Raw genomic sequence first — 11,742 nt, 5'->3', positions numbered from 1 at the left:
AGGAGGAGATCAATCATCTGTATCATCTTTGCATTCTGAACAAGAATTAATGACACATCCACGCATGCGTAGAGTGATGCATAGGAGACAACAACTGAAGGATTATTACAAGAGAAAATGAGGCCACCTGTGGTTGGGTGGGGGCTGCTGTAATTAGGGCTGCTGCTATAAATAGCAATATGTGGGTTTGGCTGTTGTGAAAGAGTATCTGATCACAGTTCTTCAGGATTTGTGTGTTGCTGCTTTCTGGACTTTGTTGATTTTTTCATGCCTTTGAAACCAAAGCAGAGCAACGTGTGTGTGTGTGTGTCTCACTTTGTTGGAAGAAGAAGGGGTGTGAAGTTTCTTCACAGCTGCTAGCTAAGTACTTAATGACTGCTTCAGGGAAATTGTACAGACTACCCGGTTGTTTTGGGACGAGTGTTCTTTGCTATACAAAAAGAGTGCTTAGTTTATTTTGAATTTTGTGATAAAGAACATTGTTTTGAATTTTCAAACGTGTGTGTGTCTGAAATTTGTACCCTTGAATTTTCGGGAGGCTCCTACCAGAGAGCCCGGCAGAACAGAGACCTGGGTGGCTATCAGAGGATTCAGACAGTGAGGGGGAAGGAGAGATGGAAGATGAGGGTTTTGGAGAGATAGAGATGGAGGCCCCTGCAATGCCTGTGGAACCCCCAGCTAGGGCCTTTTCTGGGTTGGATGAGGAGGGAGTGATTACCGATCCAATCCTACATGTACGTGTGTGAAGGATTAGGGGGAGACAGGAGCAGCTGCGTAGACGCAGGAGGAGATCTTGATCACGGCTGAGAGTAACAGGGAATTCTGCAGCATGCATAAAAGGGGAGGTTTTGTGGGAGGGTTCTTTGCAGGAGTTATCATTCATGGTTTAACAGAGAAAGAGAAACCGATGCAGAGTTTTTCTTTAAACCAACATTCCTGCTTCCTTGGAGAAACCCAGTTTACTCGGGACCTCTTTAGGGGGTTGAACCACTGTTTCACTGGAGTCACCTAAGACCCTGGGAAAAGACAAATTTCCCATGGTGTTAGGAACTAAAGCTTCTATTCTGGCGCCTTGAAACATGTTCTTACAATCCGACCAATCAGGCGTTTATGGTGGGCGTGCCCTTCTGACCTTCCTGCCAATCATCTTAAACCTCTGTTGGGAGAATTGGCGCTCGACTTATGGTTGGGGGTCACCACAACACGAGGAACTATATTAAGGGGTCACGGCATTAGAAAAATTGAGAACCACAATAATACCCCTTCACCCCATTTATTCCATAAAATTAAGGGGTTTCTGAATGGATTAACCCTTTCATTCAAGCTTTCGGACATGATGTTTTGTAATAGCAACCAGCGCCCCCAGCAGAGACCAAGTAAGGAAAGAGAGACGGTGAGTTTGAAAGTTTCTTCTCCCCTGCCTCAGACGGGAGGAAGGTGGGAAATATCCAGGGGTAGCCCCGAAAGTATTTTCAAGATTGTAGAATACGAACGCTGTGTTTAAAGCCAACGTAAATAAAATGAAGGCATGCAGACCATCTTACAAAGATAACGATACCAAGTTTCTGGAGGTTCTTTGCTTTGTTGATCACGTCTTTCGCGGTTCGTTTTATCCCCGTGGTAGAGTGCAAATTCATATAGTTGGCGATGACTTCCCATCTATGCGCGGGGGGAAAAATAGTTCCTTTTATCAAACGTGAGGTAAAAAAATTCTCAAATTAACAAAACAAAGTAAACAGCTGACCAGCACACACATGCATGTTGTTGTTATTGTTGTTGTTGTTATTATTATTATTTTAATTGGATTTATATTCTTTCCCTCTACGAGGACTTAGTTCCTTTTATCAAACGTGAGGTAAAAAATTTCTCAAATCAATAAAACAAAGTAAACAGCTGACCAGCACACACATGCATGTTGTTGTTGTTGTTGTTGTTGTTGTTATTATTATTATTATTATTATTATTAAATTGGATTTATATTGTCCCTCTACGAGGACTTAGTTCCTTTTATCAAACGGGAGGTAAAAAATTTCTCAAATCAATAAAACAAAGTAAACAGCTGACCAGCACACACATGCATGTTGTTGCTGTTGTTGTTATTATTATTATTATTATTAATAAAAATTATTATTATTATTTTAATTGGATTTATATTCTGTCCCTCTATGAGGACTTAGTTCCTTTTATCAAACGTGAGGTAAAAAATTTCTCAAATCAACAAAACAAAGTAAACAGCTAACCAGCACACACATGCATGTTGTTGTTATTATTATTATTATTATTATTAATAATAATAATTATTATTTTAATTGGATTTATATTCTTTCCCTCTACGAGGACTTAGTTCCTTTTATCAAACGTGAGGTAAAAAATTTATCAAATCAACAAAACAAACAGCTGACCAGCACACACATGCATGTTGTTGTTGTTGTTGTTGTTGTTATTATTATTATTATTATTATTAAATTGGATTTATATTGTCCCTCTACGAGGACTTAGTTCCTTTTATCAAACGTGAGGTAAAAATGTTCTCAAATCAACAAAACAAAGTAAACAGCTGACCAGCACACACATGCATGTTGTTGTTGTTGTTCTTGTTGTTATTATTATTATTATTATTATTATTATTAGATTTGTATGCCGCCCCTCTCTGAAGACTTGGAGCTGAGTTAGGGCAACATCTCACGTGCCAGCAGATATGGCTCTGTGGACCACCTGTGGCACCCGTGCCATAGGTTCTCCATCACTGCGGTAGATGCTCACAGAATAAATAGAAGCGTACCTTGAGTTTGTCCCAGCGGGAAAGAGATTGACTGCTTTAATGAGCAACTGGAGGTCGTCTTCAGGCCAGTTCTTGCTGCCTCCCATGCTTCCACTCGTGGACTTCTCCGAGCTCTTGGTGGCTTGCCGCATCCGAGCGTCGGCTTCTTCCTTTTCTCTCCTTACCTGCTCATTTACTTGTTCTATCTACATGGATGCAAACAAACACACCTCTCAACTGAATTACCAAAAACCAAACAGCACTTCCCTCCAAACGATTGCAGACCTATGGCGAGTTCTCCAATGTATTTTGTTCTTTTGCACTTGCTGAGGGAGAAAGAAGCCGACGCAGAAAACGGACAGAAAAGTCAAATGGAAGGACAATTTCGATTCTCGCAAGAGATGAATGGCTGCAAAAGGTTGATGAAGTAAGCAGAGATGATGGAATAGACTGCTTTGGTTAAAGAAAAGAACGGGATTACTTTTGTCCCTATGTGGAAACCGCTTCTGGACTTTGTGCTCGAGGTGGGGGGGGGAATGAAAGTTTGATTTTGGGTTTTACTGATTAGACAGATTTGCTGTTATAGAAATGACTAGTTATATTACTATATAAAAGTAAAAAAGTTGAGTTTTGATGCTATTATATTCTATTGCCCCAAAATGAGTTGGAAATTCCTTTCATTTTTCTTCCCTTATCCCTCCTTCATTATTCTCTTTTGAATCTGGATTTTATATTTTGATAAACTGATAAATTTTCAATTAAACACCCCATCCCACCCCCGGAAAACGGATAAAGGTCAAGAACTGTAAAATAGTGATGAAAAAAAGTCTTGTTTATTTATTAATTGGATTTATTAATTGGATTTATTAATTAAGACCGCCTTCTGACGCACGAATCTCAGCGGTCAATTAGGTCCAATAGAGTTGGCCTTCCTCGGGTCCCCTTCAACTAAACAATGTCATTTGAGAGAAAAAAAAGACTCAAAGAAGAGTATTTTTTTGTATTTTCTCTAAGCAAGGCAGCAAAAAATGGGAAGAAGCTTCCAAGAACCTGTATTGGTATACCGTATAAAAATACCGTATAACTCCCATAATGTTCTGCTTTTTAGCAATTGGAGTTAGCCCCATCAGATATCTCCTCATTAAGTGCATAAATAATGTGTCATCAGTTTTCCAAAGCTGGGGTTCATTGACACACATTTATAATCAAATATATGGTGTGATCACGAAAGTCTATTTAAACTGAGTTTTCACTCCAATTTAGTAGTGAACTGTGCCTTGATTTACGCACAAATATATATAAAACACACACACATCCAAGCCAGTGATCATTTTGTTACACTTTTTTGCACCACGTAGTTTGATAAAACAGGTTCATCTCCACAACCTTTTCATCCTTGGACTGAATCATGCAGATTTCAAATTCCTTCTTCTTTTCCTGAACAAAAATATTTTTTCCCTACTGTATTTTTCCTTCTTCTGAGAATGCAGAATTATTATTACAGTGGAACCTCTACCTAAGAACGCCTCTACTTACGAACTTTTCTAGATAAGAACCGTTTGTTCAAGATTTTTTTTGCCTCTTCTCAAGAACCATTTTCCATTTACAAACCTGAGCCTCTGAAACTGTAACCGGAAAAGGCAGGAAGAAGCCTCCATGGGGCCTCTCTAGGAATCTCCTGGGAAGAAACAGGGCTGGAAAAGGCAGAGAGAAGCCTCCATGGGCCTCTCTAGGAATCTCCTGGGAAGAAACAGGGCTGGAAAAGGCAGGGAGAAGCCTCCATGGGGCCTCTCTAGGAATCTCCTGGGAAGAAACAGGGCTGGAAAAGGCAGAGAGAAGCCTCCATGGGGCCTCTCTAGGAATCTCCTGGGAAGAAACAGGGCTGGAAAAGGCAGGGAGAAGCCTCCATGGGGCCTCTCTAGGAATCTCCTGGGAAGAAACAGGGCTGGAAAAGGCAGGGAGAAGCCTCCATGGGGCCTCTCTAGGAATCTCCTGGGAAGAAACAGGGCTGGAAAAGGCGGGGAGAAGCCTCCATGGGGCCTCTCTAGGAATCTCCTGGGAAGAAACAGGGCTGGAAAAGGCGGGGAGAAGCCTCCATGGGGCCTCTCTAGGAATCTCCTGGGAAGAAACAGGGCTGGAAAAGGCAGGGAGAAGCCTCCATGGGGCCTTTCTAGGAATCTCCTGGGAAGGAACAGGGCTGGAAAAGGCGGGGAGAAGCCTCCATGGGGCCTCTCTAGGAATCTCCTGGGAAGAAACAAGGCCAGAAAAGGTGGGGAGAAGCCTCTGTGGGGCCTCTCTAGGAATCTTCTGGGAGGAAACAGGGCCTCCACCCTCCCTGTGGTTTCCCCAATCACACATTATTTGCTTTTACATTGATTCCTAAGGGAAAAAATGCTTCTTCTTACAAACTTTTCTACTTAAGAACCTGGTCACGGAATGAATTAAGTACGTAAGTAGAGGCACCACTGTATTTCCAAATACAGGTAGGTCCTCGACTTGCAACAGTTCATTTAGTGACCGTTCAAAGTCACAACAGCACTGAAAAAAGTGACTTATGGCCGTTTTTCACACTTACGACCGTTATGTCATGGTCGCAAGGTCGTAAGATCCAAATTTGGACACCTGGCAACTGATTCATATTTATGATGGCTGCAGTGTCATTTGATCCACTTTTGTGACCTGAGAAGCAAAGTCAACGGAGAAACCAGATCCACTTAACAACGTTAATACAAAAGGCCGTAGAACAGGGAATAAAATTCACTTAATAAGTGTTCTGCCGGCGTGTCCCAACCGCCTGTAATTACAGGGTAATTAGTCCAGAAAGATACACACCACACGATAGAAGGAAAACCAAAAGTCTTTATCAACAAAAAAGCAGAAAAAAATTCCTTTTTAAATGTCAAAGGGATTTTCTGGTACGCACAAGGCACAGGTTAAATGCAATCCAATTTCTCACCCAGTAACTGGGAAATTGAGTCCAAATTTAAAGTCCAGAAAGTCTTGAACAGGGAAACAGCAAAACCACGATCTTGACGAAACTATGAATCAGATAAACTGCCACAAGGCTAAACCAGTACGCTGCTCTTTTTATCTGTAGCACTAATTACAGCAGCCCCACCCAACCACAGGTGGCCTCACTTATCTCCTGTAATAATCCTTCAGTTGTTCTCTCCTATGCATTACTCTACGCATGCGTGGGTCCATCATAAGTTCTTGTTCAGAATCCAGGGATGATAAGGATGATTGATTGATCTCCTCCTGGGCTGTCTGTCAAACTCCCCCCGCTTCCCTCCTACTCACGCTTCCTTCGTCAGAGGAGCCTTTGTCGGGAGATTCTATCAGGAGCAAAACAGGCCTGGGGCATGTGGATGTTTCCCCCACATCCACCTCCACATTCCTTGGGGCAGGAGCTGGGCCAGAGCCAACCACAACATTAAGTGTTTCGCTTAGCAGCAACAAATTTTGGGCCCAATTGCGGTCGTAAGCTGAGGACTACCTCTAAATCTCTATAGAGCCCTCACAGAAATGTTTTTAATTATGTTTAGATTCTAGCAGAGGCAGCGGCTGCCATAAATCAATGTACTCTTCCAATTTTTGGAGACGCCATTCTACAGGGGACGTTTCCTCTTTTGTAAGTTTCACCCTACTCCGCCGAATTATTGGATTTTTTACATGACAAAATATTCATATTTACCTGTCTTAATACTGCAGCCTTCCCTTCGTCCTTTGTGGTGGATGTAAGTGCTTCATTCAAGCACTGCAGACTAAAAATAAATCATTGAGCGACATTTCAGATCTACCGGTAGCAGAAAGCCAAAGGTCAGCAAAGAAAAAAGTAGAGGTCAGGACCGCCTACCTTGCCAGCTCCAGGCGATCGCAAAGCTTCTCGACTTCTTCCATCATCTTAACGTTCTCGGCCTCACTGTCGCCAAAGTAATTCCAGTTCTGAAAATGGACCACCAAATGCTTTAATTTTCAGGCTTCAGAGAGCGGGGAAATATAAATATAATATATTCAAAAAAATAAAGGGGGCACTCAAATGCTAGATCTGAATGAATGGAAAAATAAAGGGAACCCCCAAATCCTAGATCTGAATGATTGAAAAAATAAAGGGAACCCCCAAATCCTAGATCTGAATGAATGAAAAAATAAAGGGAACCCCCAAATCCTAGATCTGAATGAATGGAAAAATAAAGGGAACCCCCAAATCCTAGATCTGAATGATTGAAAAAATAAAGGGAACCCCCAAATCCTAGATCTGAATGAATGAAAAAATAAAGGGAACCCCCAAATCCTAGATCTGAATGAATGAAAAAATAAAGGGAACCCCCAAATCCTAGATCTGAATGATTGAAAAAATAAAGGGAACCCCCAAATCCTAGATCTGAATGAATGAAAAAATAAAGGGAACCCCCAAATCCTAGATCTGAATGAATGGAAAAATAAAGGGAACCCCCAAATCCTAGATCTGAATGAATGGAAAAATAAAGGGAACCCCCAAATCCTAGATCTGAATGAATGGAAAAATAAAGGGAACCCCCAAATCCTAGATCTGAATGAATGGAAAAATAAAGGGAACCCCCAAATCCTCGATCTGAATGAATGAAAAAATAAAGGGTACCCCCAAATCCTAGATCTGAATGATTGAAAAAATAAAGGGGGCACTCACATCCTAGATTGAATGAATGAAAAAAAGAGCCTTTTCTGTGGCGGCCCCAACCCTCTGGAACCAGCTCCCCCCAGAGATTAGAACTGCTCCCACCCTCCTCGCCTTTCGTAAGCTCCTTAAAACCCACCTCTGCCGTCAGGCATGGCGGAATTGAAACATCTCCCCCGGGCCTATACAGTTTACGTATGGTATGCTTGTGTGTATGTTTGCTTTTAATAATGGGGCTTTTAGTGTTTCTTTTAAATTATTAGATTTGTTATATATTGTATATTATTGCTGTGAGCCGCCCCGTGTCTACGGAGAGGAGCGGCATACAAATCTAATAAATAAATAAATGAAATAAATAAATGTTGGACGACTAAGAAAAAAAAGAAAAGGTTTGATGAGGACAAGAGCTGCTTACCTTGCAAGCCGTTCGCAGTTTTTGCCTTTCCTTTTTAATCGCTTTCTTCTGTATGTCCTTCTCTTTCTTCATCAGCAAAGACTGCTGCCTTGCTTCCTCTTCCTCCTTCTCCTTGGCCAGTCGCGCCATTTCTAGCTCTGCTTGCCTTTGCTGAGAAGCAAGAAAAAACGCTGGCGTTAGCCACTACCACCTCTGAGACTTGGAGGGGATTAAAATCAGCGTGTGCAATAGGGTTGATATTCCTGGAGGGGTCTGTAATATGGTAAATGATTTAGCTTTACTAGATAAATGGTCAAAGCAATGGAAACTGCAGTTTAATGTTTCCAAATGTAAAATAATGCACTTGGGGAAAAGGAATCCTCAATCTGAGTATTGCATTGGCAGTTCTGTGTTAGCAAAAACTTCAGAAGAGAAGGATTTGCGGGTCGTGATTTCTGACAGTCTCAAAATGGGTGAGCAGTGTGGTCGGGCAGTAGGAAAAGCAAGTAGGATGCTTGGCTGCATAGCTAGAGGTATAAGAAGCAGGAAGAAGGAGATTGTGATCCCCTTATATAGAGCGCTGGTGAGATCACATTTGGAGTACTGTGTTCAGTTCTGGAGACCTCACCTACAAAAAGATATTGACAAAATTGAACGTGTCCAAAGACGGGCTACAAGAATGGTGGAAGGTCTTAAGTATAAAACGTATCAGGAAAGGCTTCATGAACTCAATCTGTATAGTCTGGAGGACAGAAGGAAAAGGGGGGACATGATCGAAACATTTAAATATGTTAAAGGGTTAAATAAGGTTCAGGAGGGAAGTGTTTTTAATAGGAAAGTTAACACAAGAACAAGGGGACACAATCTGAAGTTAGTTGGGGGAAACATCAAAGGCAACATGAGAAAATATTATTTTACTGAAAGACTAGTAGATCCTTGGAACAAACTTTCAGCAGACGTGGTTGGTCAATCCACAGTAACTAAATTTAAACATGCCTGGGATAAACTTATATCCATTGTAAGATAAAATACAGGAAATAGTATAAGGGCAGACTAGATGGACCATGAGGTCTTTTTCTGCCGTCAGTCTTCTATGTTTCTATGAGATCTGAAAATTCTGAATTCTCCCTTTATAATCAAGAATGAATGTACAGTATATCAAAAGGGAAAGTTCCACAAGAGACCTGAGCAGGGGTGAAATCTAAATTTATAAACCAGATTTTTTTCTTTAATACAGGGGGTGGACAAAAAAAGGGAAACACCTTGCAGCTCTTCCGTGGAATCCAGATTTGTGAAGCTGCCTTCGAACAGTTTTTGTGGAAACTGGGTTCTGTACGTATCTATTGAGCTCTGCAGTGATTTTAGGAGCTGCGGTCTTGCGATCCGCTCTAACAATTCGCTTTAGAGTCCGAACGGTCTCTCTCAGACCACTTCAACTTTCGACCAGACCTGTGCTTGGCTGAGGACGTTTTCCCTTCTCTTTCAAAAGCAGTCATGACTTTTGAGACATGACCTCTTGAAACGCCAAACATTCGGGCACTTTTTGTTACACTAGTGCCTGCCATTCGAGCACCAACAATTTGGCCTCTTTGAAAGTCTGAGAGGTCTGCCAATTCTAGAAGGTTATAACCAATTTCCTTAAATTTCTGTAAAAAAAGAGGTAGTTTAAAAAACATATCAAATAACGGAATTTGAAAAAAACCATGAAAATATGTCAAGTTTTGATTGATTTGAACATGTTCAAACATTATGATGCCAAAGTCAAGTGTTTCCATTTTTTTGTCCACCCTCTGTATGTTGCAGGCATGCTACAATATTATTATTATTATTATTATTATTATTATTATTATTATTATTATTATTATTATTTGGATTCGTATGCCGCCCCTCTCCGCAGACTCGGGGCGGCTAACAACAATGATAAAAAAACAGCATGTAACAATCCAATTTAATAAAACAACTAAAAACCCTTATTATAAAAACCAAACATACACACAAACAAACATACCATACATAACTTGTAATGGCCTAGGGGAAGGAATAGATAGCCATTAGACTACTAAAATTCCAAGCCTATGCCTGGGTTTATAATATCTTAAATGGTTTCAGCTTCATGTACCCTGCTCAAAAAAATTAAAGGGAACACTTAAATAACACAATATAACTCCAAGTAAATCAAACTTCTGTGAAATCAAACTGCCCACTTAGGAAGCAATGCTGATTGACAGTCAATTTCAACTGCTGTTGTGCGCATTCAACTTTGTACAGAACAAAGTATTTGATGAGAATGTTTCATTCATTCAGATCTAGGATGGGTTCTTTGAATGTCCCCTTTATTTTTTTGAGCAGTATCTAATAATAATAATAATAATAATAATAATAATAATAATAATAATAATAATAATTTATTAGATTTGTATGCCGCCCCTCTCCGAAGACTCGGAGCAGTATACCAATAGAACAAATCTAATAATAAAAAGATATATAAAACCCCAACAATTAAAAACCATACAGCACATACATACCAAACATAAAATATAAAAGCCTGGGGGAGATGTCTTAATTCCCCCATGCCTGGCGATATAGGTGGGTCTTGAGTAATTTGCAAAAGACAAGGAGGGTGAGGGCCGTTCTAATCTCTGGGGGGAGTTGATTCCAGAGGGACGGGGCCGCCACAGAGAAGGCTCTTCCCCTGGGGCCCGCCAAACGACATTGTTTGGTCGACGGGACCCGGAGAAGGCCAACTCTGCGGGACCTTATCGGCCGCTGGGATTCGTGCGGCAGAAGGCGGCTCTCGGAGATAATCTGGTCCTATGCCATGTAGGACTTTATAATGTAGTACTTACTCTTTCTTTTTCCTCTTGTTCTTTTCGTTTTGCTTCTACCTTCGCTTTCTTCTCGGCTTCCTTCTTTGCTCTTTCTTCCTCTTTGAACTTTTTAATTCTGGGGTCACAACTGTATGCGTTATCTTGGGAGGGAAAGAAAATGGATATACGTCGGGCGGGTGCAAAACCTGGCATTTAACGATCAGGCGGCCCGAGGATTTTGAGTTCCTGCTTACCAACTAGTGTCCGCATTCTATTCATTTCTTCCTTTTTCCTCAACGACCGACCTGCCCTGTTTTGCTTTTCAATCCATCTCCTCTCATCTCGACTGCAGATAAAGACAAAAAGAAGCTCGGTTTAGCTCGTGTGTGTTTTCAAAATGAGCCATGGTACTAGGCCCATGCTAGAATAGAATAAAGTTCAGAATAGACAAGTCATGTTCTTCCAGAAAAACTTTAGTGTTTTTTCCTTCATTTCTAAAAAGAAAAATATTTAAAAACAACAACATACAAACCATGAAGGATAAAAGACAGTCCTTGACATACATCCAGTCTCTGAGTGAGTGATTGAAGTTATAGTCGAACGGCCCAGAGTTACTTATGACTCAAAGTTTCGACTGCCAATCTTGCCCGTGGTCATGTGATCACATTTTGGGGACTTGGGGACTGGCTCGCATCATGGCCATTTGCCGGATCTTGTCATGTGACTGCAATTTGTTTTTCCTAAAAAAATGATTTTTCTGACTTTTAAACTTTTTAATATACAGTGTTCCCTCGATTTTCGCGGGTTCGGACTTCGCGAATAGCCTATACCACGGTTTTTAAAAAAACAGTAATTAAAAAATACTTCGCGGGTTTTTTTCTATACCACGGTTTTTCCTGCCCGATGACGGTTATTAGCCAAGCTAATAATTTTTGCAAATAAATAACAAAAAAAATCATTATTGTTAATAAATAATTATGTTTATAAATATCAGAATCACTAAGTGTCTTATTCAAAGGTGAGTACCAGTAATAATGGTGAGTAAATGGTTGCTAAGGGAATGGGAAATTGCAATTTAGGGGTTTAAAGTGTTAAGGGAAGGCTTGTGATACTGTACATAGCC

General features: G+C 40.7%; 1 protein-coding gene across 2 annotated transcripts in view; it reads right to left on the bottom strand.

The window, feature by feature from the left end:
* Positions 1 to 11,742, bottom strand: part of DNAJC2 (DnaJ heat shock protein family (Hsp40) member C2) — a 36,327-nt gene that overhangs the window by 4,714 nt on the left and 19,871 nt on the right. Inside the window, exons 8-14 of one of the 2 annotated variants that reach the window (XR_011559435.1) lie at positions 10,874 to 10,965; positions 10,659 to 10,780; positions 7,834 to 7,983; positions 6,618 to 6,706; positions 6,456 to 6,525; positions 2,783 to 2,967; positions 1,545 to 1,659 (exon numbers count right to left, since the gene is read on the bottom strand). Coding sequence is in view for 1 of the 2 variants with exons in the window: in XM_070755123.1 (XP_070611224.1) it covers positions 1,559 to 1,659; positions 2,783 to 2,967; positions 6,456 to 6,525; positions 6,618 to 6,706; positions 7,834 to 7,983; positions 10,659 to 10,780; positions 10,874 to 10,965 (809 nt within the window). In the remaining variant the exon portion in view is untranslated. The remainder of the gene's footprint in view (positions 1 to 1,544; positions 1,660 to 2,782; positions 2,968 to 6,455; positions 6,526 to 6,617; positions 6,707 to 7,833; positions 7,984 to 10,658; positions 10,781 to 10,873; positions 10,966 to 11,742) is intronic. The other variant, XM_070755123.1, reaches the window with a different exon arrangement.

The sequence above is a fragment of the Erythrolamprus reginae genome, chromosome 6 (genome assembly GCF_031021105.1).
Source record: "Erythrolamprus reginae isolate rEryReg1 chromosome 6, rEryReg1.hap1, whole genome shotgun sequence".
NCBI classification, from domain to species: Eukaryota; Metazoa; Chordata; class Lepidosauria; order Squamata; family Dipsadidae; genus Erythrolamprus; species Erythrolamprus reginae.
The sequence above is the reverse complement of the archived record's forward strand: the minus strand, read 5'-3'. Positions and strand labels throughout refer to the sequence as shown.